Raw genomic sequence first — 27,520 nt, 5'->3', positions numbered from 1 at the left:
CCCTACCAGCACGTCAGTGACTGATGCAGTAGCCTTACTGGAACCCCGGGGGGTTTCCCCCAGTATTGGGCCCCTCCCTCCCATTGTTCCTACTCGGTGGTTTCCGAGAGACAGACTACCGCTCCTTCCTGCTCAGCAGTGGACCCCAACTCCGCTATTGACCCCAGTACCGACATCCAGGAGGTCGCTCCAGCAGACATAGTTGAGGAAAAGGAAGGAGTGCCTCCTCCGTTGCAAGCCGCCTCTTCATCCTCCCCAGATGAGGCTGTCATGGGACTCACGAGCCTGCTTCCACAGGATGACTTCAGGGCCCTTCAGGACCTTCTGAATGAAGCAGTTTGCTACGAAACTGGGTCTGGAAATTGAGGAGCTCAAAAAGTCATCTCATGGCCTTATTGATATCCTGGCTGCAGCAGCTCCCTCCATGGTTGCTTTGACCATCAGTGAGGTAGTGATATGGCTGATCAAGGCCCTGTGGCAAACTCCTTCTTCTCTGTCCCCTACCTCAAAGAAGGCAGAGAAGAAGTACTATGTGCCAGCAAGCGGGTTCGAATACCTGTAGTCGCATCCCCCCCAAGGGTCCCTGATGGTGTCTGAAGCAAACGAAAGGGACAGGCAGGGCCAGTTGAGCACTATCCCTAAGCAAAAAGACACCAAAAGACTAGCTCTTTTCTGAAGAAAGTTTATTCAATGGGTGGCCTTCAACTACGTATCTCCAACCAACAGACTTTGCTGGGGAGATATGATTTTAATCTGTGGAACTCCTTGCCCGAAGATTCAACAAAGCAGTTTGCTGTCCTCTTGGAGGAGGGTGAGAATGTGGCGTATATTTCTCTACAGGTGGCTCTGAATGCTGCCAACCTGGCAGCCAGGAAAGTGGCCTCCACTGTCACTATGAGGTGGTGTTCTTGGCTCCAGTCGTATGGCCTTCCTCATGAGGTTCAACAATCTATCCAGGACCTCCCCTTTGGAGGCCCCTCTCTTTTCTTGGATACAAGACTTCATGGCCTGAAGGACTCAAGGTCCACCCTATGTTCCTTAGCCCTGTAAGCTCTGTCAGCTTCCAGGAAGCAATTCAGGCCCAGCACCCTCGTTAGTTTTTGGCACCTCCAAGACAGGAACCCTACAAAAGAAAAGGTGGAAGTTATAAATGGCAGCAACCCCACTCCCATCCACCTCAGCCTTCCATTTGGAGTCTCAGAGATGCAGTGCAGGCCCAAGCAGGCCTTTTGAAGGTGTGCCCAAGGGCATTGTACTAGTCGCTGTTTCAGATCTGCCTCCCCTTTTATTTTTGGACTATCGCTCTTCAGCCCAGCATGGTCGTACATAACATCGGACTGTTGGGTCCTGAGTACAGTGACAGTCGGAATATCCTTCGGTTTTTATCCACCCCCTTATCCCTGTCTCTCTTCAGGGAGTCTTCTCACGAGCAACTCCTCATGCAGGAAGTGCAATCCCCCCTACATATGGGGGCTGTGGAGGTCTGAAAGGGAAGGGGTCTGAAAGGGAAGGGGTTTTACTCCTGGTATTTCCTAATCCCAAAGGCCAAAGGAGACCTCTGACCCATCTTGGACTAGCGTTGCCTCAACACATATCTCAAGAAACTGAGGTTCCACATGGTTTCCCTGGCCTCCATCATTCCCTCCCTGGATCCAGGAGACTGGTACACATCCCTCGATTTAAAGGATGCATACTTTCACATTTCTATCTTCCATGAGCAGAAGATTTCTCAGGTTTATAGTGGGTCAACGCCACTACCAATTCACCACTCTTCCATTTGGCCTATCGGCAGCTCCCTAGGTTTTCACAGTATGGATGCTGGTCATAGCAGCCTTCCTCAGGTGGTGAGGCATACAAGTCTTCCCGTACCTTGACAGCTGGCTGATCAGTAGCATCACCACAGTCCAAGCCACCTTCCAAGCACTGGGCTTGTTAATAAAAAAGCAGAAGTCAACTCTTGTCCCAGTCCAGAGAATAGAATTTACTGAGGCAGTGCTTGACTTGACCCAAGTTAGGACCTTCCTGCTGAAGGCCCAATTCTGGACCATGTTGGACCTGATACTCAGTGTCAGGGTTCACCCAATCATGACAGCTCGGATTTGCCTCAAGCTACTGGTTCACATGTTGGAATGCAGTTATGTGGTTCAGAATGCAGGGCTGTGCCTCAGGCCCCTCCAGATGTGGCTAGCATCAGTTTACTCCCGGAGCAGACACCACTTGGACTTAGTGCTCACAGTCCCTTCTCTGGTCCTCGCCTCCCTGGACTGGTGAAAAGAGCTGAGATCAGTAAAAATGGGGGTGCCCTTTGTTACCCCTCAGCCATCGGTAACCTTAATCTCAGACATGCTGGACCTAAGGTGGGGAGCCCCCCTCAATAACCTCAGGACTCAGAGCCTCTGGTTCCAAGAAGAACTATCCCTGCACATAAATGTCAGGGAGCTCAGGGTGGTACTCTTAGCATGCCAAGTGTTCCTTCTCCAGATCTCAAGCAAGGTTAAAGTACAGCACAAGAAAGGCATACTGAGTGTCAAAAACTTCCAGAAAAGATTAAAGCCCATGAGACAAAGGCATTAGCTATTTATTAGACACCAAAAAATGTTGTCCCCCAAGTGGCAGCATAAATCAATGGACTGGCCTTTCTTGAAGGAGAAAAAGTGTCATGTGTTTGTGTGTGTGATCAATCTGTTATCTATGCTGCAAAGGCATTAGGTTTTGTTTTTCTCTTTAGTTATGTAGACGAATGGTTTTCAAACTGTGGGTTGCGACCCAGTACTGGGTCATGGAATGTAAGGCATTGGGTTGTGGTGACTGGTCCGCACTGCCTCCTGGGCTGTTAAAAGTCCCGTTGGCGGTGCTGCCCGGCAAATGCAGGATAGTCCCTACCTGTTTTGACAGCTCGCTGTGCCCCGGAAGTGGCCAGCAGCAGGTCCAGTTCCTAGGAGTGGGGGGCCACGGGGTTCCATGCACTGCCCCTGCCCTGAGCATCAGCTCCAAACACCCAGCTGGGAGGCAGGGGGGTGGTGCCTGCGGGCAAGAGCCATGCAGAGCCACTTGCGTACCTCCGCCTAGGAGCCGGACCAGCTGCTGGGCACTTCCAGGGTGCAGCACGGTCCGCGGTGCACCCCGCTGCGCCGCTGAGTGGAAGCTGCCCAAGGTAAGCCCGTGCATCAATCCCCTGCCCCAGTCTTGACCTCCACCAAACCCAGAGCCCCTTCCGGCACCCCAAACCCTTATCCCTGCCCCCTGCCCCAGCCCAGAGCCCCCTCCCACACCCTGAACCCCTCATTTCTGGCCCCACCCTACAACCCTCACCCCCACACCCCAACCCTATGCCCCAGCCCTGAGCCCCTACCACACCTCAAACCCCTCATGCCCAGCTCCATTTGGTTGCAGACATCAACAATTTTCTTCAACTGGATCACTAGAAAAGAAGTTTGAAAACCACTGATCTGGATGTTGGGGAAGCTGCTGTAGCTATGAGCTTCTCCCATGTGACAGGATCCTTCCATTACTAACCAGAATGTTAGCCGAATCTTTAACGTTCCAACCTGCCCATTTATGACACCATCATTCAAAATGTGTGAAAAATGAATGAAATGTGAAACATCTGTTTTTTACACCATAGCTTAAAAACATAATTTAATTATTAAGCCTATTGTAAGAGTGCTTTCTCACTCTGTGGGTTAAATAAAGCAGTGTTCTAAACAGTTCTCAGAGTAACAGCTGTGTTAGTGTGTATTTGCAAAAAGAAAAGGAGTACTTGTGGTACCTTAGAGACTAACCAATTTATTTGAGCATAAGCTTTCGTGAGCTACAGCTCATTTCATCGGATGCATACTGTGGAAAGTATGGAAGATCTTTTTATACACACAAAGCATAAAAAAATACTTCCCCCCACCCCGCTCTCCTGCTGGTAATAGCTTATCTAAAGTGATCACTCTCCTTACAATGTGTATGGTAATCAAGGTGGGCCATTTCCAGCACAAATCCAAGGTTTAACAAGAACGTCAGGGGGAGGAGGGGGGAGGAAAAAACAAGGGGAAATAGGTTACCTTGCATAATGACTTAGCCACTCCCAGTCTCTATTCAAGCCTGTTTTTTCCTACCCCCCTCCCCTCAGACGTTCTTGTTAAACCCTGGATTTGTGCTGGAAATGGCCCACCTTGATTATCATACACATTGTAAGGAGAGTGATCACTTTAGATAAGCTATTACCAGCAGGAGAGTGGGGTGAGGGGAGGTATTTTTTCATGCTTTGCATGTATAAAAAGATCTTCTACACTTTCCACAGTATGCATCCGATGAAGTGAGCTGTAGCTCACGAAAGCTTATGCTCAAATATTGGTTAGTCTAAGGTGCCACAAGTACTCCTTTTCTTTTTGCTAAACAGTTCTATCACAGTTCTGTCACAATCATAAGACTCCTAACTCCTCAGAGATCTGTGATGGGTTGAAATCTTGCTGCCTCTGAGCGACAGGAGTAATTGCTGTATAGACTAACCTTAGACTTGATGTACTCTTTCTGTGGGTAATGTTGCTAGACATGAGTAAAATACTGGAGAATGGAACTCTCGGATTCTTCCTCTCCCTCTGATTGTGACCTGGTGGTTAGAGGTGGGATAACCAATGCCTACTGATTTGGCACTTTTATTCTGAGAAGTGTGACTGATTGGATAAGACATGTGTCTGCCATATTAATGATCTAGACTGTACTCCCAGCAATGTGTGAAGAGGCCTTGTGCATCCTCTGTTAACTTATTTGTAAAATGGGAGATTAATATTTGACTTTCTTCTAGGGTTGGAGGGGTGCAAGATTTTCAGTGTTAAGGGCTATGTAGTGCACTGAAATATTAGCTCACAGTAGAGGTGAGATTTGAACTTGTCTACCAATTTCAAGATAAGTGTGCTTCCCCTGGCTACAGGGTACTTGGTTGGGAACTCTCCTAGAACAGTTCCCAACTTGGTGGTATGGGAAGGAGGACTGAGCTCAAATGCAGAATGTTGCACAGCCCCGATGTTAAAACTTTCCAGCTGGTTTGCTGATAGACTGTGTTCCTGCTGAATGATTTACTGACACTATAAGGAAACTGTAGGCAGCTGAGATTTTATACAATTTTCATCTATTTTCCCCACAACAGGTTCTCTCCTTTTGCTTGACTGTGTTGAGCCGACGATTTGAGTTTCAAGCTGATGCATTTGCCAAGGAGCTTGGAAAGGCTAAAGACCTATACTCTGCTCTGATCAAATTAAACAAAGATAACTTGGGATTTCCTGTTTCTGACTGGATATTTTCAATGTGGCATTATTCCCACCCTCCTCTGTTAGAAAGACTTCAAGCCTTGAAGGATGCAAAGCAAGATTGACTGGAATCATTGTTGGTTCAGAGACAGAGCTTCCATCTCAGAAGCAAAATTCAGAGCTATTTTTTATTTTTTTTAAAGTAATCCTTCCAATGTTCCCTGATCTGAATGCAGTTAGCTTCTGAAATGTGTGTTAAATTTACTGAACTGAATTTTTAAGAAAATAACTTGTGGGACTGAATTTGGAGAATATATTGTATAAAGGCTTTTCCTTTTCACTAAATTTTATCGTTAAATGACAGAATGCTTTGAGGGAAAGCAATTCCCCTTGTCCCCATAAGCATACACCCCTTGAGTTTGTGTAAATTTTGAATGTAGCTTTTGACATTTTGACAATTTCTCAGTTTTTTGTAAAGTGAATTGTAGCTTTTCACCTTCATCAGTTTGATTGGCAGCACCTCAGCCCTGTGCTCCTAATTCACAGTGAAAAAGGTTTGGGTGACTTAATTCCTTATGTGACAAATGCTTATGCTAGCTAATCACTGTTCAAATGTATTTAAAAAGTGGTTGTATTGGATAGAAGGTGCACTTTTTCCATGGATTCAAATTCCTGTGTGCAGTGAATGAAAAAGCTACTTTCCTAGGTATAATAAAATTGCCTCTTCTTTCAATGGAGGAATAACAATAAATTCCATCTCCAGAATGTGTCTGATCATTCTTGACAAAGTCATCGCTTGTGCACTGTAACCAGCAGCCCTATACTGGACCTTGGTGTCAGCTCCAGTGACCGCTTCTCAGCCTTCATTGGGCCTGTGGACAATGGAGGAGGGGCTACAGAAAGGCAGCAAGAAGATCCATAGAAGGGAGGAAAGCTGCCAACTTTTTGTCATCCCTGTCCCCGTTCCCCCCAACTCCCCAAAATTTCTGCTGCTTTCAAGGAGTGGCAGCTGCTCATAAGAATGGATATACTGGGTCAGACCAATGATCCACGTGGCCTAGTATCCTGTCTTCCAAGAGTGGCCAGTGCCAGATGCTTCAGAGGGAATGAACAAGACAGGGCAATTATTGAGTGTCAAGTCCCAGCATCTGACAGTCAGAGGCTAAGGAATGCCCAGAGTATGGGGTTTGTCCCCCTGGCCATCTTGGCCAATAGCCATACATGGACTAATCCTCCATAAACTTATCTAAAGTTTTAAAGCCTGCTGCCTATTAATTTCATGAGGTGACCCCAGTTCTTGTGTTATGTGAAGGGATAAATAATACTTTTTCTTCGAGCGATTGCTCATATCCATTCCAAGTAGCTGCGTGCATGATTGTCGGAAGGTTTTTCCCTAGCAATACCCGTCGGGTCGGCTGTGGAGCCCCCTGGAGTGGCACCTTCATGGTGGTGTATATAGGTTGCTGCCGACCCACCGACTGTTCAGTTCCTTCTTACTACCAGTGACGGTCATTGGAGCAGCTTTTCTCTTGTGTTAGCCAATATCAAGTGGAGTGCCCCAGGGGTTGGTCCTGGGGCTGGTTTTGTTCAACATCATTATTAATGATCTGGATGATGGGGTGAATTGCACCCTCAGCAAGTTCACAGATGGCACTAAACTGGGGGGAGAGGTAGATATGCTGGAGGGTAGGGATAGGGTCCAGGATGACCTAGACAGATCGGAGGATTGGGTCAAAAGAAATGTGATGAGGTTCAACAAGGACAAGTGCAGAGACCTGCACTTAGGAAGGAAGAATCCCATGCACCGTTACAGGCTGGGGACCGACTGGCTAAGGAGCAGTTCTGCAGAAAAGAACCTGGGGATTACAGTGGACGAGAAGCTGGATAACGAGTCAGCAGTGTGCCCTTGTTGCCAAGAAGGGCTGTATTAGTAGGAGCATTGCCAGCAGATTGAGAGAAGTGATTATTCCTCTCTATTAGGCACTGGTGAGGCCACACCTGGACTATTGCGTCCAGTTTTTGTCCCCCCACTACAGAAGGGATGTGGACAATTTGGAGACAGTCCAGCAGAGGACAACAAAAATGATTAGGGGGCTGGGGCACATGACTTACGAGGAGAGGCTGAGGGAACTGGGGTTATTTAATCTGCAGAAGAGAAGAGTGATGGGGGATTTGATAACAGCCTTCAACTACCTGAAGGTGGGTTCCAAAGAGGATGGAGCTAGGCTGTTCTCAGTGGTGGCAGATGACAGAACAAGAAGCAATGGTCTCAAGTTGTAGTGGGGGAGGTCTAGGTTCGATATTAGGAAACACTATTTCACTAGGAGGGTGGAGAAGCACTGGAATGGGTTACCTAGGAGGCGGTGGAATCCCTATCCGTAGAGGTTTTTAAGGCCTGGCTTGACAAAACCTTGGCTGGGATGATTTAGTTGGTGCTGGTCCTGCTTTGAGCAGGGGATTGGACTAGATGACCTCCTGAGGTCTCTTCCAACCCTAATATTCTATGATTCCCTAGTGGATGCTCCTTTTCACCCTGTAAATAGTTGAAAGTCTTAGTGATAAAGTTATAGTTCGTGATAAGTGGTATAGTTAAGTGTTAGTTGAGGTTAACCCCCCCCCCCCCACTACTTTGTTCCTGTCCCAGGGACCAGGACATGCCTCAGTTTCAGGTCGTCTGGGTCCTGCCTGAAGCCAGTGCTGAAGGGAGACCCACACAATTCCTGTCTAAAGTGTCTCGGAGAGGGACACCAGCCCAACAGGTGTAAGAGCATTGAGTACTTCAGCTTTTTCCACATCATCTGTCATAGGTTGCCTCCCCCATTCAGTAAGGGTCCCACACTTTCACTGACCACCTTCTTGTTGCTAACATACCTGTAGAAACCCTTCTTGTTCCCCTGCACATCCCTTGCTAGCTGCAACTCCAGTTGTGCTTTGGCCTTCCCCATGATTCTGGACCTCATCATGCAGAACCACAGCTGCCTTCATCACCCCAACCTGGAGTCTCTCCACCTCACCGTGTGGAAAATCCATGGTTAAACCCATTAGAGCTCCAGTGTTCTGATTCAGTTAGGGAGGTTGTCCTTGGCAATAAAAAGCCCTCCACTCGTGCCACTTACCTAGCCAAGTGGAAAAGTTTCTCTATTTGTTCCGCAGAGAAGCTCATTCCTCTGCTGCAGGCCTCAATTGCCTTTATACTGGACTGCTTACTGTATTTAAAGCAGCAGTCTCGTCAATCATAGTGCAATCATGCTATTTCCGCTTTCCACCTGGGCACAGCAGGGTGGTCAGTATTTGCTAACTCCATGGTTGGATGCTTCCTTAAAGGGCTAGACAGGCTGTACCCCCAGATGCGGCAACCGGTCCCTCCATGGGATCTTAACCTGGTCCTCTCAAGGCTCGTGGGGCTCCCTTTCGAACCTCTAGCAACTTGTTCTCTGCTTTACCTCTATTGGAAAGTGGTGTTTCTTGTGGCTATAACTTCAGCCAGAAGAGTGTCTGAGCTCAAGGCTTTCCTGTCTGAGCCTCCTTAAACAGTGTTTTATAAGGACAAGGTGCAGTTGCAGCCGCACCTGGCCTTTCTCCCTAAAGTAGTCTCACAATTTCACGCAAATCAGGACATTTTTCTACCAGTGTTCTTCCTGAAGCCGCATGCTAATGTCAGGGAACGCAGTCTCCATTCTCTAGATGCTAGGTGGGCGCTGTTTTTTTACATTGAGTGGACAAAGCCGTTTAAGAAGTCTACACAACTCTTCATCGCCATTGCTGAGAGAATGAAAGGGCTGCCGGTCTCATCCCAACGAATCTTGTGTTGGATCATGGCCTGTATCAGGACGTGCTATGACCTGGCAAAGATACTAGTCCCAGCATTGATGGCACACTCCATGAGAGCGCAAGCTTCATCTGCAGCATGTCCATTCCAAGATCCACCCGCCTCCCCTCTGTACCTATATATGCCGCCATGAAGGCGCCAGCCGACCCGACAGGTATTGCTAGGGAAAAGCCTTCCGATGATTAAGCATGCAGCGCTCACACACCTACTTGGATTGGACACAAGCAACACATCTCGAAGAACAACAGTTACGAAAGGTTGGTAACCATTTTTTCCTTATTCACTTTCTCTACAGCATTCATGATTGTATATCTCTTATCATGGCGCTCCTGTGATGGACCCAGGCCAGTTGGGTACAGCAGAGTAGTTGAAGGCAGATATAATGGCTAGTGGATAAGCAGTTTTCTGTTCCCTGACTGACCAGAGCAGGAGCTGCTCCAGGCTAGGGTGGACACATGACTCCAATTAACCTGCAAAGAGTCAGGTGAGGCCATTAAGCTAATGTGAACACCTGACTCTAGTTAAGGCCCCTCTGATACTATAAAAGGGCTAACTCTGGTCAGGCCAAGGAGAGCCAGAGGAGAGGAAGTGCAGCTGAAGGGCTGGGTAATGAGGCTTCCACCCTCAAGCCACTGGAAAAGGAGCCCTAAGGTAAGGGTGAAGAAGGCGTTGAGAGAGAGAACCGGGAGAGCTGTGGGGAAGTGGCCCAGGGAAATATAGCAACTCTGGCAGTGAAAGGTCGGCTGCCAACAGCTGCTGTCATTAGGGTCCCTGGGCCAGAATCCGGAGTAGAGGGCGGGCCTGGGTTCCCCCCAACCCGACACTACAGAAACTCCTCCTAGGAGAGGAAGACAGGCCCCTGTCAGGACAGGAGGCTAAACTGTTCTGGAATAAACCTGTAGGGACAACAGAGACTGGGAATTCTCTCACCAACCTCCTTGCTGGCTTATGATGAAAAGGGCTCAGTAGACTGTAACCCTGGCCCTAGAGAGAAAATGGCTACATGGAGGGTCGCAGTGAGCCTCTGAGGCTAGCATAAACCGCCTGTAAGCGCGGGACGCATGGGGACAAGATCGGAGCTCTGCCACACTCCCCCTTAATTGTCTCTTTTCCAACTTGAACAGTCCCAATCTTTTTAATCTCTTTTCATATGGAAGCTGTTTCATAGTCCTAATATCTTTTCGACTTCTAATATTTTTTTTTTTTTGAGATTGAATGACCAGAACTGCATGGTTTATTCAAGGTGTGTTCGTGTCATGGGTTTATATAGTGGCAGTATGATATTTTCTTATATCTATCCCTTTTCTAATGCTTCCTAACATGCTTTTTTAACTGCGACTGCACACTGGATGATTTCAAAGAACTATCCACAATGACTCCAAGATCTTGAGTGATAACTTAATTTAGAACCTATCATTTGTATGGGACTATGTGTTCCAGTGTGCATTAGTTTACATTTGTCAATACTGAATTTCATCTGCCATTTGTTGCCCAGTCATCAGTTTTGTAAGATCTCTTTGTAACGTCACAGTCTGCTTTGGACTTACTATCTTGAGTAATTTTGTATCATCTACAAATTTTGCCACCTCACTGTTTACCCCTTTTTCCAGATGACTCATGAATATGTTGAACAGCAGTGGTCCAAGTACATATTCTTGGGGACCCCCTCCATGGTGAAAAGTGACCATTTTATTCCTACCCTTTATTTCCTGTCTTTTAGCCAGTTACTGATCCAGCTTTTTGAAAATCTAAGTACACTATATCCACTGGATCCCCCTTCTCCAAATGCTTGTTGACACCCTCCCAAGAATTTTAATAGATTGGTGAGACATGATTTATCTTTATAAAAGCTGTATTGATCTTTCCCAACATACCGTGTTCATCTATATGTCTGATAATTGTTGTTTACTGTCGTTTCAACCAATTTGCCTGGTACTGTAGTTGGGCTCACCGGCCTATAATTGCCACAATTGTCTCTGGTGTTTTTAAAAAAATCAGTCTTACATTTGCTGTTCACCAGTCATCTGGCACAGGCTGAATGAAGTGACAGGTTACATACTACAGTTAGTAGTTGAGCCATTTCCTATTTGAGTTCTTTCAGAACTCTTGGGTGAAAACGATCTGCTCCTAATGACTTATTGCTGTTTAATTTATCAGTTTGTTCCAAAACATCCTCTGGTGGCACCTGCATCTGGGACAGTTCCTTAGATTTGTCAAAAGAATGGCTTAGATATGGGAATCTCCCTCACATCCTCTGCAATGCAAAAAATTCATTTAGCTTCTCTTCAATGACTTTGTTTTCCTTGAGCACTCCTTTAGCATCTTGATTATCCAGTGGCCCTGCTGATTGTTTGGCAGGCTTCCTGCTTCTGATATACTTTAAAAAATAATAATTTTCTGTTAGTTTTTGTGTCATTTGCTAGTTGCTCTTCAAATTCTTTTTTGGCCTGCCAAATTATACTTTTACATTTGCCAGAGTTTATGCTTCTATTTTCCTCAGTAGGATTGACTTTCAGTTTTTAAAGGATGCCTTTTTGCCTCTAACCGTCTCTTTTCTCTGCTGTTTAGCCATGGTGGCAGGGTTTTTTGGTACTCTTACTGTTTGTTTTGTTTTATTTGGGGTATACATAAACTTTGAGCCTCTATTGCAGTGTTTTCCTGCAGCTTGCAGGCATTTCTCTTATGTGATTGTTCCTTTTATTTCTATTTAACTAGCTTCCTAATTTTTGTGCAAAATTGAGCCAATCAGCTCTTTCATTTCTCTCCCACCCATTGCCAGTTCCTGTGTGCCCATGGAGTTGTCAGCTGCACAAATAAGACATACATGAAGGGAGCCCACCCTTTCCAGACAAAGGGCAGATAGCAGGATGGCAGGTGCATGTGGGAGTACTTTGCTAAAGCAAGAGACAGGGTGGCAAAGGCTGGAATGAGAACAAAGGCCATAAAGTGGATATTTTGGTGTGTTTAGTAGAAGTGACAGGGTGTGACAAAGAGAAACAATTCCAACATGTGAGAGCCTCCATGCTGAATTTGTTTTAGGGCTTCTCTAATTTTTCTAGCCCTGATGGGACATTATATGGTATCTTAATTATTTTAGTCAGGATGGTTGTGGGGTCTTAACTTACGTCACAGGTTGTAGTAGTTACACACACACACACACACACACACACACACACACACCGTTAGCACCGAGAAGACCGATTAAAATAACTAAAGTATGGAAGATTTAAGTGCGTAATCCAGAAATGGCCTGTTGTACAAACAAGTGAATTCTGTGAAAGCAGGATGATCTCTCCAAACTGCTACATGTTGTCATGATTCCTTTCTGCTGAAAATTCTGTTCATTTGGTGAAAGATACAAGTGAAATATTCTTCCAGTGAATTAATCCCAGAAGATAAGACTAAGGTTTGGTGTATCATGCAAATGCGAAGCACCAGGCCGAAGACCTTCATTGTAAGGCATGCGTAACAGTGCTAGTCTGCCTCTGCCAGATTCAACAGACTGAGTGAGTAAAGAGCCCTGTGTCATTCAACCTGAGAAGTATGAACTGCTCTATGGTAAGAGAGAAAACTGGCTTATAGTGAAGGAGTAAATTCAAAATGTGTTATGTTCCAAAAGGTCATAATTTTGTTTCTAGTTGTATAAATTGCTTTCCCAAACCACTTAATTTAGGGAAATATGCTGATAAGGGAATATCTTGGGCCCAACAAGGGTAAGATAGAATCATAGGCTTAGAAGGGACCACAGGGGTCATCTAGTCTAACCCCTTGCCAAAATGCAGGATTTGTTGTCTACTCTAAACCATCCAAGACAGGCTATCCAGCCTCCTTTTGTAAACCTCCAGTGAAGGAGCTTCCACGACCTCCATAGGCAGTCTGTTCCCTTGTCCTACCGTTCTTATGAACTTCAGACAGACTTCCTGAATTTAGACTAAATTTGAGGAATTTGCTAATAGTCTCCCACAGCAAGACCATACCACTTTCATCTCCTTATCAAGGAAGGGAAACTGATAGCCAGAACTGCCCTCCAATCCACAGTGGATGCAGCTGATACTTCCTCCAGGGCCATGGCTATGGGCATCATGATGCAAAGAGAGTCTTGACTTAATGCTTCTGGTTTTCCCAGGGAGGCCCAGAATGCCATCAAGGACCTCCCTTTTGATTAATGTCACCTCTTCAAACAGAAGACAGATGAGTCTCTTAATACTCTAAAAGACTCCAGGGCTCCTCTTCGCTCCCTGGGCATCAGTTGTTCACACCAAGGTATTGGTCTCCACATTTTTACCAACAGAGACCCTATGAACCTCCACACAAGCCACAAAAGGTCCAAAGATCCTGTTTCCCCAGGCCCCCTACTCAGGTTTCAACATCTCAAACTTAACCAAAAGCCCGGAGATATTTTTCACGTGAGCTCGAGAGCCACCAGCTACCAAGCCTAACATCTTGTGACCCTTCTACACCATTTGGGGGTCATTTAGCATTCTTTTTCCACTCACAGAGCATGATAACAGTGGACAAATGGGTGATGAATGTCATCCTCTGTGACTATATGAGTGAGTTTTTGTGTTGCTACCTCCTCCAAGACCCCCCTCTCCATCCCACTTCAGGAACCACTTTCATGACAGTATTCTCGCCCAAGAGATGAACTCTTTATTACAATGCAGAGCAATAGAACACGTTCCTCTGCAATATCAAGGAACAGGGTTCTACTCAACTTACTTTCTAATACCCTAGAAGAAAGGTGATTGGAGACCAGTTCTCTACCTCCGTCACCTCATTTGCTTCATCAGCAAACTCAAGTTTCACATGGTCACATTGGCAGCAATAATTCCATCCTTAGAAAAAGACATGTGGTTCATGGCTCTCGATATGAAGGTTGCTTACTTCCACATCCATATTAACCCCACCCATGGGCATTTTCTCAGATTTATGGTGGGCTCTGATAATTTCCAATACAGACGACTACTCTTCAGGATAGCAACCGCTCCCAGAGTCTTCACCAAAGTATTTTCCATAGTAGCAGCTCACATCAGGCATTATGATCTTCTTATTTTTCCATACCTCAATGACTGGCTCCTTGCTACTAGGTCCCACCAGGAAGCCTACACGTCAACTCCTATGTTACTCAATCTCCTTTCTTCACTGGGGGTCAGCATCAACATCAGAAAGTCGATCCTCAACGCCGCTCAATCATTGGACTTCGTTGGGCAACTCTATCACAGTACGGGCAGACCTGCCAACAGACAAATTTCAAGCAATGAATTACATCATAGCTCGCATCATGAACAACCCTTGTGTACCAGCTGTTAGAGGGCTTTCCCTTCAACCTCTCCCCTGGTTCTTGTCACACAGACAGAAAGCAGAAGACCAGAAGTCCAAACAATGCAATGTTTGTTGAGGTTAGTTTCCAAGCAAGCATATTCCAAAGCCCTTCACACCAGTCTCCTTGCTAATTGCAGGAAAAACAGAAGAATTACCTCCACACTGTCCTTGTTTTGTTCTATAGTCAGGCTAGTGAATTATCCCACTGTTCATTAATGAAATTCATGAGATGGTGTACCTTAGTTTCCCCTCTTCTACAACAGACCACGTTTGTAATGGTTTCTCTGCTGTGCCTACCTTTAAGTTTATTCACAGGTAATAGGTGAGAAGCATTATTGCAATATGAACTAACAATAACATTAGCATCAAATCTATTACCAGTGGGTGTTTATAAGTATCTTGTTATACCATGACCTTTATTTAGACAATTTGTCTTTGAGGCCAGTGTGTTCATTACCCTCTTGAAATCTTTGCATACACTTTAACTATATCCTTGGGGTTTTGGTAAATTACAAGGTAGGGGTGTTGTGCGCGCACACACACACACACCCCTCTTAAGAGTAACCTGTTCCCTTTTATTTTCAGGCTTGACTTATTTTACCACCTCCCTTTCCTGGAAGGCCATAATCTAAGTCGTCATGCTTACAAGTAGCTTGTTTGCTGACCAGGTATATTTATTATTTGCAGCTCCTTCATGCTGCCATTTATGGGCTGTTCTCTCCTTCCCCTATCAGCTAGGTAAATTGCATCCACATAGTCGCTTTCTGGCTTTCTTTTGGATCCAAAGCTATTAGCTGCTCAGAGACTCTGTCTTAAAAAGGACACCATTAACTTCCACCAGAGTTCTGATTACTTTTCACTTTCAACTCCAGCTTCTAAAACACACAGCCACCTGAAAAAGAAAACACAACCTCTTGTGGCTCCTTTTGGAGCCCTAATAGGATTTTAATTAAGTAGCATGTTTTGTTTGCATTTCTTTTACCCCTTCTAGAATATACACTGCACATGTTCTGTGAAAATGCACACCCCCTCCACAGTTCAACTCTACAACATTATATTAGTCACATCAACTTTCACACAAGGTGTAACTGCCTCCCCCATGCCCACAGAGTTCTCCTGCACCCCCACCAAAGCGACAGTCCGATCATCCAGAGCCATCCCAAGGCTCAGTGCTCCCAACATTGCTCCCCTTTCCCTTCTCTTTTTTTTTCCTGTGCACACACAAAAAAAGATCCAGAATGTCTCCCCCAGCCTCAGCTGCCTCCCACCACAGCCACAACTTTGGTCTTTATTTAAAAACATATTAAACTTTATAAGGCATTGAGGTACCTTAAGGGTTAAATGCTAAATACCAAAGCCAAACAACACTGTGTCTGGCAAAAAGTGTCTTGTCAGTTTTGCAACTTTGAATGAAAGAGTCAAATGGATTTTTAGTGATATTATTTCAAAACAAAACCAATTCATCTTAAACCTACAAAACAAGAGTTTTACAAACCAGGAGTGTTGATTTAGGTCCTTAAAAACTCACATATTTACACAATGTATATTTTTACACACACACACAAATACATATTCTTTTTCTTAACATTCCTTGCACTGCTATTATTATTTTTTACACTCTCATCTTGTACAATCAGAGACAGTCAAGTTAAGTTCCAATAGAAATCCTTTATGTTCCTTTAGTGATTTTGATTACATCACCCAATAGTCAAATAATTTTGATCAGATTATCTCTCTGCCTGCTGCCTGCAGCAGTCCCTTTTTCTGTGGGAAAAGGGCCCATTTCCCCTCAGAATAGCTATAAAGGATCCTGAGGACAAAAACATAGTGGTAGTAGTAGCTACTTGACCCCCTTGTATAATTTAACTACCAGGGTTCCACCGAATGTTACTGTACCGAGTTGCACAAATAATTACATTTACATACTGGGTTTTATCATCAAACCAAAAACTTCCTCCTTATAACATCACAACTATTACTCTTTAACGTCTTCTCAACCGTTACCTTTTAACATTTCCACAACTCCCAACCATTTACTTCCCTCCAAATTCCCTCCAAACTCTGTAGTAGTAATTTTTGCAAACAACTGCCTTTTACCCTGTGCTGTCTTTACCTTAGGATTGTTCAAAAAGGTAGTAAAAAACTTTTATCTCCATGGTCGCCCCTGGATCTTTTACTCTAAAAATTTCAATGGAATCCAGCAGACTTCTGTCATGCTTTTTAAAAAACCAAAAACAAACAAAAAAAACCCTAAAACATTTCACATGAATATCCAAAGTACGCTCCATTAAAACTTCAGAAAAAGTGTGGAGGGGTGTGTGTGGGTGTGGAAAGCAACCCATTAACCCTGTGAGGTCAGTTTAAAGTTCGGGGTAACAGTAGCAAATTAGGTAAACTGAGAAGAAGACGAAGAAAAGGGTATAGTTAGCTCTGAGCCAAGAGTAGGACTCCCTGGGACCTTTACCCCCAGGTTCCTATCCTGGCTCTGGGAGAGGAGTGGGGGTTGTTATCTGCTCCTGCAAACCCTGCCATTTTTCACTTCGAAACTTTTTTTTTTCTCCACTCCCCTAGGATCAAGTCCCAGCTCCTGTCTTTTAAGTTGGTCTGTTAACTCTGGTTTTGACTCCAAACCCTGTTGTGCCAAATCATCTTTAACCACCCCTAACTAATTTACAATCCTCCAGTTGCCTTCGCTGGAGTAGCACCAAACTTGAAAGATTCCTGGCAGCTTCCAATAATGCTGCCTTTACTTCAAACCTCTTACAAGCAGACTTCAGTGCGTTCTTTCTCTGGAAGGCATCCTGTCCCCATGGCCATGGACCTTCTTCCGCTACCCATTTACCAAGGAGGGTGGGCTCCTCAGCAAGCCCCCATCCCTCTGGGTCCCCTAACACTGCCCCCATTTCCTTTTTAATCTCATCCCAGGTTGACCCCTGCACCTTGAATAGGCCCTGATTCTTCTGTAAAAAATCCATTACCCCGGCTTGCCAGAATCCGCAACTACCGTTGTGAGAGCCTGCCATACCCCCTCCAAGCAGCTGCGAAGACTGTTGGGGAGGGGGACTTATCTGGCTGCCACACACCTGTCCGACGTAATGTATCCAAGTCACGGCACCAAGATGTTAGAGGGCTTTCCCTTCACCCTCTCCCCTGGTTCTCGTCACACAGACAGAAAGCAGAAGACCAAAAGTCCAAACAATGCATTGTTTATTGGGGTTAGTTTCCAAGCAAGCATATTCTGAAGACCTTCACACCAGTCGGGCTTCTCTCTTTTCCCCAGTGTTCCATTCCCAGCTCTGATGCTGCAAAGCATTTACCCCATGTCCCCCTTCCCAGCTCTGATGCCGCAGAGCCTTGCTTGTGTCTCTGTTACCCATTCCTTATCCCCTGTTCCCGTTCCCCCTCTTGCCAAACATGATTCCAATTTTCCCACACACTTCCTGTTTGACCCCAGTTTATATAGTAATATTCTCAGCTATTCCTTAACCAATCATTTTACTGAAATTTAAGTAACCAATCCTAACATATTGTAACATAATTTTCTAACCAATTATATCCCACTACTGTAATTAACTTACACCTAGCAAAATTAATTATACAGCAGACAGAAACAATTAGAGAACCAAGTATTGGGGGTAGCCGTGTTAGTCTGTATCCACAAAAACAACAAGGAGTCCGGTGGCACCTTAAAGACTAACAGATTTATTTGAGCATAAGCTTTCATGGGTAAAAACCCCACTTCTTCAGATGCATGGAGTAATTTTCACTCCATACATCTGAAGAAGTGGGGGGTTTACCCCTGAAAGCTTATGCTCAATTAGAGAACCAGACAGATTAACAATAGAAAAGTGGGGGCCATAAAGATAAAACAATACAGAAATGCGGGTTTCACAACCAAAACCATTGATAAGTGATTTCTTGCCAGACAGGATGCTATCAAACTAAGTTTTCTTTAACCATCTTAAGATCTGTTTCTTTATCTGGTGATGATGGGCACTAACAGGACAGGATCATCTTCCTAACAGCCCAATACCACCTTATTTCAGTGTTACTGGTTTGGGATGTAAGGTACGCGTCCCAGCTTATGGCTGCCCCTGCTACTTAGCCAAAGGCCTTAGCCTAAGAACAAGGCCTCAGACTATCCTAGTGAGAGAAGGCCCATACGCAGGCGGACTTGTGATTCTTTGTTTTATACCTCTATAACTAGCTAAGTGATAAAAATACACTCAGCCACGTGGCCTTGTGCACTTTCGTGACCCCCTTTGTGAGACTTAATCGTTTACTCTTGGGGGAATTCTGCGCCACTGCACATGCACAGAATTCATGTCCCCTGCAGATTTCTTTGCTTCCCTGCAGAAAAAATGATTTTCTGACAGGGAAGCAAAGAGAAGCTGCAAGACCAGTCAAGCACCACTCCCTAGCTGCGCAGGTACACCATTTCAGGTACCCAGAGCAGCCTGCAAAGAGGTAGATCACTGCAGGGCTGGGGATACCCCAGCCAGTGGCTCCTACCCTGAGCTGGGATCAGCTGCTATTCCTGGCTGGACTGGAAGCTGGAGAGGACGGCACTTCCTCTTCCCTTGCAAGGAGTGGCCAGGGCTGTGTCAGACCCACCCCCAGAATCCTCCCCCAACTGCAGGAAGCTCAGCATTCTCCCCTGCTTCCTGCCCCCGTTGCTCTCCAGCTGCGGAGGAGGGGTCACTGTACGGGGAGCTGCTCCCCCCTCTGCCCAACCCCTGTGCATCCAGACCTCCCATACCCCAGACATCCCTGCCAAGCCTCACCCCATACACCCAGAACCCCCCTAGCCCTCCATACCCAAACCCCACCCCATTGAACCTCAACCCCTGCATCTGAAGCCCCATGCACCCAGACCCCCTGCCTTCAGATTCAGACCCCTGCACCCAGACCACCCCCCACGGAGCTCCCTGCACTCAACCACCCTGATGAGCCCTACCCCCTGCACCACCCTCAGCCCCCACATCCAGATTCCTGTGACACTGACCTCCAAATAGCTGCACACAGACACCCACCCCACCAAGCCCCACTCCCCCAGCAACCAAATCCCCCAGCTGAGACCCCCAGACCCCTCCACTGAGCCCCAACCACTTTCATCTAGAAGCCCCGGCAGAGTCCCATTGCCCCTGCACCTTGACACCCCCCCCAGCCTCTGTGCATCCAGACTGTCCCAAACAGAATCCTCTCACCCCACACCTGGATCCCCCCACACTGAGCCCTTCCACACTTGGATCCTGCCTGACTGAGCCTGTCTGCCCTACACCTGGTGCACCTGGCATGGAGGGGCAGGGCCCCAGGGAATTTCTGGGGCAGTTCCAGGCCTTGTGCTGTGTCAGGGCTGGATGCAGCCTCACCACTGAGTCCATGTCCCCGGGGTGGGCGTGGGGAGGCTGCAGGGTGATCTCCCACCTTTGCGCAGCCAGTGGCCTGTGCTCCCCACTGCCATGCTGGAGCCTCTGCATTTATGGACAAAACTTGCAGAATTTTAAAATGTGTGCAGAATTATTATTTTTTTGGCACAGAATGCCCTCAGGAGGAGGAGTAGCAAATTTTGGCCATTACTTTAGCCCAGGCCTCTAATAAAAGGCCTTATGTTTCAGGCCCTCTTCTTACTACACTAATGAGTAGGCAGTCTTAGGCATGTGAATCTTTGTATAGTGAAAATGATTGGTGAGTGTTTTGCATAGCTATACTTTGAATAAACTAATTGGTTATGGCAGAGATAAGAGAAATCCTCATTTTAACTCTATAATGAGGGTCAGGAAACAAGCTCATTGAAACTTAACTCTGGGCTACAGCTCAAGACCAAAGCTGCTAGCATTTTTAACCCTTGCACAACTAACTGAGTGGAAGCCAGAGCCCCAGACGAGATCAGATTCTGACTGGCCACTGGGAGACACCCATCTGCTTTACTGGGAGTGGTGAGCATCAGATGCTTGGCATGTGTAGTCTGCCGATTAACTGTTGATTGCTAATAAATGTACATGTTTAAGAATGTTTACTGTGTGATAAAAGCTCCTTTACTGGGACATGGTCCCGTTAACCCGTAGAGGGCCATTTTACCCTGATGGGGAGGAGAGAACAGGTACCCTAAGGTCGTTTGGACCAAATCAATCGAGCCTAACACAGTAAATCATAGCAGGACATGATACTGTTGTCCTTCTGCCTGACCAAGGTTAGCAACCTACTGGCAGAATGACCACCCCAAACACCGAGGAATGGGGGCTAGCTGAGGAGCCTACCCTCGCTAAATGGGTAGCAGAACAAGGTCTGTGCCCATAGGGACAGGATGCCTTCCAGGGAAAGGAGGCACTTGAGTCCTCTTGTAAGGGGTTTGAAGTGGAGATGAAGTTGAAACCAAAGAAAGGTGCTATAAGGCCGGTGGCTGGCTGGGCATTATGGAAAGCCGCTAGCACTCTTTCGAGTTTGATGTTACTCCAGGGAAGGCAACTGGAAGATTGAATGGAATGTTGGCAACCAGGTAATGTATAGAAAATTTGCAGAAAAGGACCATTGTCTGGAGATGAAATGAGAAGGCCCAGTGACCCTTGTGGAAAAAGCCAGCCCAACAGTATAGCAGGTAGAAATCTGGGCAAGCAAATAAAACAAGCCATGATTAAAATTGTTCCATTCCTCACAGATGAAATCATGGAAAGAATGTTTTAAGCAATAAGCAGTGTGATGGATAGTAGCTCAAACAAATATGTACAAGGTAATGGGTCGTAACAACCCACGTCAGGGGGCAGTAGCTAACTACACCTGAGGGGCAATACATAACTTATTTGTATTGATGTATAAAATGAAGCCTCAAGGGGAATGTCTCTGTCTGGCCTGGGGGGAAGGGAAAGTCCCGCCGTTCACTGAACTGGTCCGTTGTAATGGGCATACACGTGTTAGTGCTCCTGTAGAGTAAAGGTTCTCAACGTTTTTCTCTCTGCTTTGTATTTCAGAATACTAATGGCATAGATGTGCATCATCTCCAATAGCTGCCAACATTTGTGTACTGCTTTTATTGATGGTTGGATTGCAGCCCTGCTCCTTTGATGGTGTGAATCTGGAACCTGTTGTATTCGAGGCATGAGGAGACTATCCATGAATAAGGCTGCGAGTCTGTCACGGAGATCACGGATTCCATGACTTTCCGTGACTTCTGCAGCAGCAGCAGTTTGGGTGTGTGGGAGGGGGCTCAGGGCTAGGGGTTTGTGGGGGTGGTTACTCGGGGTGGAGAGCCTCCCTACAGCTCCTAGGCGGCAGAAGGGTGTGGGGGGGGCTGTCTCCACACCATGCACTGCTGGCATCCGCAGGCCCTGCCCTCGCAGCTCCCATTGGCTGTGGTTCCCAGCCAATGGGAGCTGCGGCAGCCAGTGCTTGTGGCAGGAGCAGCAGGGACGCGCAGCCGGGTGTTGGGATATGTACGGGTTAAGTAAAGACCTGGGAAACAGCTGGTGTGCTGACATGGTATTAGGGAGTAGAAGCACGGGCAGGCACTGTTTCTGCACTTGATAAAGTGCCATCCCTCTCCTTTCCCTTCTGCTTGTTAAGGATAGATAAGTGTTGCACCTGCATAAGGAATGTGGGGGGTCTAGAGAATACCCTTTCTGTAAAGAAGTGTTATCTCCCCCTCTCCCTTCCTTTCCCAGCTACATAAATGAGCTCGGGGTCATGGCCCCTTCCTCCCTTCCCTGCAAACTGCTGATTATAAATAAATTATAAATAAATGTATTTGCAAAGAATTATTGCAAAGAAATGTATTTTCAAGGTAAAAATTTCTGTAGAATATGCTTAATGCTGTAAATAGTGAACAGGGGCGGAGATAATTATATTCAGTATATGGGTATTCACGTTACTAAATAAGGGTTTTGGGGGTGTTACAGTAAATGTAGGTATTTACCTATTAATTTAGATAAAAGGGTATGATGTGATTAACTCAGGGCTTACTCAACAATTGCGTCAAGGGGAACAAGTACTGCAATAAAAAGCCCATCTACTCAATCCGCTTCTGGGTCAGCCTGATCATTCTCTAACACCGGGAAGGGAGCCCCACCAACCCTCCCTCCCCCAGCACCAGCGTGGCCCCCACATTCCCCAGTACCAGTGGGGGTCCTGGGCCACGTGCTGCAGCCCGGCCCCCCCTCCCCAGGTACCAGCAGGGTCCTGGCCACGTGCTGTGGCCTGCCCCCCCCCTCCAGCACCAGAAGGGGTCCCTGGTCACCACAACCCCCCTCCCTCAGCACCTCCAGTGCCCCCAGACTGCCCCCCAGAACAGCCCCGCCATCCCCCACCCAAGTTTTAGTCATGGTAGGTATTTTTAGTAAAGGACATGGACAGGTCACGGGCCCATGAATTTTTGTTTACGGCCCGTAACCTGTCCATCACTTCTATTAAAAATACCTGTGACTAAAACGTAGCCTTACCAATGGATAACTGCAGAGTGTAAAGTAAACAATGCACAAGAAATGAATGTTGATTCCAAGGACCCAGAAAACAGGGACAATGCTGCCAGTGTCTCTTTGGAGTGTTTCACCATTACTGGGACAAAATGGAAGCCCATGTTTCCCTCCCTTCTCCAGACTTTCTAAGAGTGGGTTTCATGTTAGTAGAAGAAAAAGATAACACAGGAACCTGGGAATGCAGATAGATGACAAATTTCAAATTTGAGTTCTTTCCTCACTTGTGAAAGCCAGTGCATTCAGCTGTGGACTGACATCCCTAAGTGGACAGCTCTGGGGGGAAAGGACAATTAATTTTAGGTTGATACAGCACTCCCTTTCATTCCCAGACACCGGACAAGAGAGTCTGTGGGGAGCAAAATTCCGAATAGTGACACCGTGAGGAAAATGGGAGGCTATTCTGACTTGTACTTTAAAGCCCCTGGGTTCCCAAGACATTTATAGGAACAAAGAATGTAGGGATAATAAAATGATTATATGATGCCTTGGTAACATAGTTCTCAACATACAACCCACTATGACAAGAACTTGGCTCCTCCTCAGAACCCATGGGGTAAAAACCCTAGAAGTGTGGGTCTTGGAGCCACGTGCAATTAAGTTAGGCAGGGCATATGTAGATCAAACCAATGTAAAAAAGCAATTGGTAATTAATCCAACCCATATGCTGAAAAGGGTTATTGTGGGTGTCACCTTAGCAAACATTTTGGTAATAGAACCCCACTGTGCAAAATTTGTCCAGCCATAGTATGAGGTTTGGAAGAATTGGATAAATCTTAATGATGTCCCCAGATCCCGCAAGAACCAAGCTAAAAGGGATGTATTAGGCACAATTGGCATGAGGGTAGGAGTTCTCAATAGTATACACAAAGAGGTGGTTGCAAATAAAATGAATGCAGTAGGGCAACACATGAAGGATTTAGCAATACCCCTAAGGGGATCCCAACTATGCATATAAAATGATGGGTCCAAATTAGCTGTTACCACTCAGAAAGGGATCTTGGAGTCATTGTCGATACTTCTCTGAAAACATCCACTCAATGTGCAGTGACACTCAAAAAAGCTACAGAATATTGGGAATCATTAAGAAAGGGATGTGGCAACCTTACCTGCAGCCTTGGTTCAACTCTCCCACTCATCAAAAGGCCTGTTCACTTGACTTGGTGTTCACCAAGCTCTGATCTCACTGTTGCTGAATCCTCCCTCTCTGACCATCACCTGGTCTCTTCCTGCATTGCCCCTCAGTTCTGTCACATCCATTCAGAGTGCTACTTCTAAGATCATTTTTCTAGCTCACTGCTTTGCCACGTCACCCCGTTCTCTGGATCCCTCCACTGGCTCCCCTTTCTCTATCACATCAAACATAAGCTGCTTGTCTTCTATTTCAAGGCTCTTCACTGTCTAGCTGTACTCTCAAAAAGAAAAGGAGTACTTGTGGCACCTTAGAGACTAACAAATTTATTTGAGCATAAACTTTCGTGAGCTACAGCTCACTTCATCGGATGCTGTAGCTCACGAAAGCTTATGCTCAAATAAATTTGTTCGTCTCTAAGGTACCACAAGTACTCCTTTTCTTTTTGCGAATACAGACTAACACGGCTGCTCCTCTGAAACCTGTCTGTGCTCTAGCTGTCATCTCTCATTTGCTGTCAACACTCACCTCCAATCAGCTCATGATGCTAGCCTCCCTCACCCACTTGTTAAATTTTCAACAAGCAGCCTCTTGCTTTCTCTCATGCTGCCCTTCATGCTTGGGAGGAGCTCGCCATAATCATCTGCAAAGCCAACTCATTGTCCTCTTTCAAATCCCTCCTCATAACTTCCTTTTGCTCAGATACTGTAAGCAACAAGCTTAGCAACAGTTAGGCTGCTGGGCTAAGACGTGAGATCGCTGCCAATCATGCTGACCAACAGTGACTTTTTTTTCTTGTAGTCCCCCATCTGCCGGTATCCATTTGTTGTCTCTGTGTTATACTTCGATCATAAGCTCTCTGCTTATCTGCTGATTTAAAAATGTAGATGTTGGTTAACATCTTCCTTAGTTACTAATGGACAGAAAGTAGTTCATCTATCTCATGTGATCCTGCTTATTTCAAAACATAGAACTATTTACTGAACACCTCTGGCTTTTATGCATCATTATTAACAATTTTACCATATCCACCTAGTAAGGGCCTACACAGGTAGATACAGGTGAATGTTATTCCAGCTTTACTTACTAGAGAAGCCATCAGAATACTATTTGGTCCACCATCATGTGTTCTATAAACCTAGAGGGGGAGCTGGAAAAGGAAGCATTTGTCACCCTTAGAGGTTATAGAACCTGTGGAACTTACATTTAGGTATTAGTTAATTGCTTTGAATTGCTTTTAAATTTGTCTCAGTTAGTGAGAGAATGGGGCAGAGCTCAGTGAAGTGAGAATCTGTAAATTCTTACGTGACTTAGCTGAGCTTATGGGAAAAGTTAGTGCCATGCAGAGTGAAAACCTTATAGAAATCCTGGGAATGGATATTTTATATGCTGATCTCAATACTTGCCCACTTTTGATGCAGGATACAGATTTCTTTCACCAGCAACTAAGCAGACAAGAAAACTATTAATCCCAGTCTTGGAATGCTATGAGGATCCCCAGACTTTTTGTTTTCTTTTTGCGCTGACAAGGCTCTCTGAAACGTTCAGAAAAGAGCTGAGATTGTGCCACTCTTTTCTAGCTCTGTTGAGTCCTGGTGACTGACAAACATACATACATGGCCACGGAGGTAATATATTTTATTAGACCAACTTCTATTGGTGTGTGAGAGATAAAGAAAGAGAGAGAGAGAGACATACACGTATGTTCTTGTTCCTAAAGGCCTAGATCCAGAAAGGGACTTAGGAATTACAAAGCCTTACTTTTAGATGCCTAGAAAATCACTTTTTGTACAACAATGGGATTTACAAAGCCCACGTTAGGTGCCTAGCTCCCTCTCCTGTACAGGGATACAATGCAAGATGAGCCCAAGTGATTCAAATATAAAGGGGGTGTTGTTGAGCTGGCTAGAGGCAGAAGGCCTGGCAATGAGCTAGGGAAGCCCAGGATGGAACACTATGTGGAGCTGGAACTGATGAAAGCCTTTGTATTGTTTTGGGCAAACTTTTTTGCCAGCTTGATGAAAGTGAATTAAAAGATTTTTGCTTGAGAAGGTGATTGGAACCTTTGTGAGTTCATACAGGAGTCTTGGTGAAAGGGAATTAGAGGTGGGTCAGGGCCATGGCACTACAGGTACCTAAAAATAAGATCCACAAAAGCCGGCACACTAGGTGGGAAGCTGCCTAAGATAGCCATGGGGAGAGGCTGATGAGAGGGGGTCTGTTCTAAGCCCTGCTCCTCTCATGGAGTTCAGCATCTAAGCCTATACTGCAGCAAGGCACTTAGCTCTAATGACAGGTTTCAGAGTAGCAGCCGTGTTAGTCTGTATTCGCAAAAAGAAAAGGAGTCCTTGTGGCACCTTAGAGACTAACCAATTTATTTGAGCATAAGCTTTTGTGAGTGAGCTGTAGCTGTTGGTTAGTCTCTAAGGTGCCACAAGTCCTCCTGTTCTTTTAGCTCTCATGGTGACTCACTGCTGGGAACCCTTTCCTGGAGTTAGGTGACTTAGGCACCAAAGCTGTTTTTTGTGAAAATGAATTAGGCACTTGCCTCATTCTGGAGGTGGCGTTGTCAATTTCCCTCTTAACCCTTAGTCGAATGATTGCGAGTATCCAGCCAGAAGGTGATCAGCCTGGGTTCCTAGAGCCCTGGAGCTGGAGGAAAGAAGGGACCCCTAGTCTGAGCGCCTCCGTGGGGCAGGCCGCTGGCGGCAGCCGTCCACTGAACCCAGCGACCGAAACTAGACCCAAGTATTACAGGCCACAGGCCCCAGACTGTTACGTGCCACAGGCAGAGAAGAGGAGGCACCGAGGGGCCCCAGCGCTTGAGGCCCCCACCGTGGTAGGGACACTGTCCACTGAGGTGCATCCAGGAGGTCCTGGCAAGCGACCCGCGTCCCAGCCCGCAGAGGACGGTGACACGCGCCAAGCTCGCTGCCGATCTGAGCTGGGGAGAAATTTCCTCCCGACCGCGCCTGGGGCGAGCTACCAGAGCCGTGAGCCAGCCAGGCGCCGGAGAGAGAATCGGTGCCAGCTCAGCGCGCACCCCGCCCAGGCAGCCAGGGTCGCACCGCGCTGCTGAGAGCGGCACCTGGTCTGCTGGGGCCCCGGCCCCGGCACCGCTTTCACCTCATTCACCACAGCCCTTCCCGCCCGCCCGGACCAGGACCCCACGTCCGGCTGCAGCCAACTCTGAGATCAAACCAACCAAAACCGGAGTCCGCGGGGACTAGGAGAAAACCCCTGACGCCGGGGGGCGGAGCGGGAAGACGCCGTGACGCGGGGGCGGGGCCATTGCATGGACGCAGCGGGGGCGCGACGTGACGCGGGGGCGGGGCTGTGGCGCGGACGCGGCGGGGGCGCGACGTGACGCGGGGGCGGGGCTGTGGCGCGGACGCGGCGGGGACGCGACGTGACGCGGGGGCGGGGCTGTGGCGCGGACGCGGCGGGGGCGCGACGTGACGCGGGGGCGGGGCTGTGGCGCGGACGCGGCGGGGGCGCGACGTGACGCGGGGGCGGGGCTGTGGCGCGGACGCGG

General features: G+C 46.7%; 1 protein-coding gene and 2 long non-coding RNA genes across 7 annotated transcripts in view; 2 read left to right on the top strand and 1 right to left on the bottom strand.

The window, feature by feature from the left end:
* ZMPSTE24 (zinc metallopeptidase STE24) overlaps window positions 1–6,002 on the top strand; it is a 118,583-nt gene extending 112,581 nt beyond the window's left edge. For all 5 annotated transcript variants that reach the window (XM_075121377.1, XM_075121375.1, XM_048826050.2 and 2 more), the window contains one exon: window positions 5,138–6,002. In XM_075121377.1, coding sequence (XP_074977478.1) covers window positions 5,138–5,362 — 225 coding nt within the window. In that variant the 3' untranslated portion in view covers window positions 5,363–6,002. The remainder of the gene's footprint in view (window positions 1–5,137) is intronic.
* On the bottom strand, window positions 667–27,279 carry LOC142069605 (uncharacterized). The gene is made up of 4 exons (XR_012665521.1): window positions 27,191–27,279; window positions 26,534–26,637; window positions 14,128–14,299; window positions 667–1,123 (listed from the first exon to the last, which is right to left on the bottom strand). It is a non-coding gene; the product is annotated as an uncharacterized LOC142069605 (long non-coding RNA).
* Window positions 14,295–22,398, top strand: LOC142069606 (uncharacterized). The gene is made up of 3 exons (XR_012665522.1): window positions 14,295–14,465; window positions 14,974–15,056; window positions 21,357–22,398. It is a non-coding gene; the product is annotated as an uncharacterized LOC142069606 (long non-coding RNA).
* Window positions 27,280–27,520: the final 241 nt, after the last annotated feature.

This window comes from Caretta caretta, chromosome 19 (genome assembly GCF_965140235.1).
Source record: "Caretta caretta isolate rCarCar2 chromosome 19, rCarCar1.hap1, whole genome shotgun sequence".
Taxonomy (NCBI): domain Eukaryota; kingdom Metazoa; phylum Chordata; order Testudines; family Cheloniidae; genus Caretta; species Caretta caretta.
Note: the sequence above shows the minus strand (reverse complement) of the source record. Positions and strands in the feature narration are given on the sequence as shown.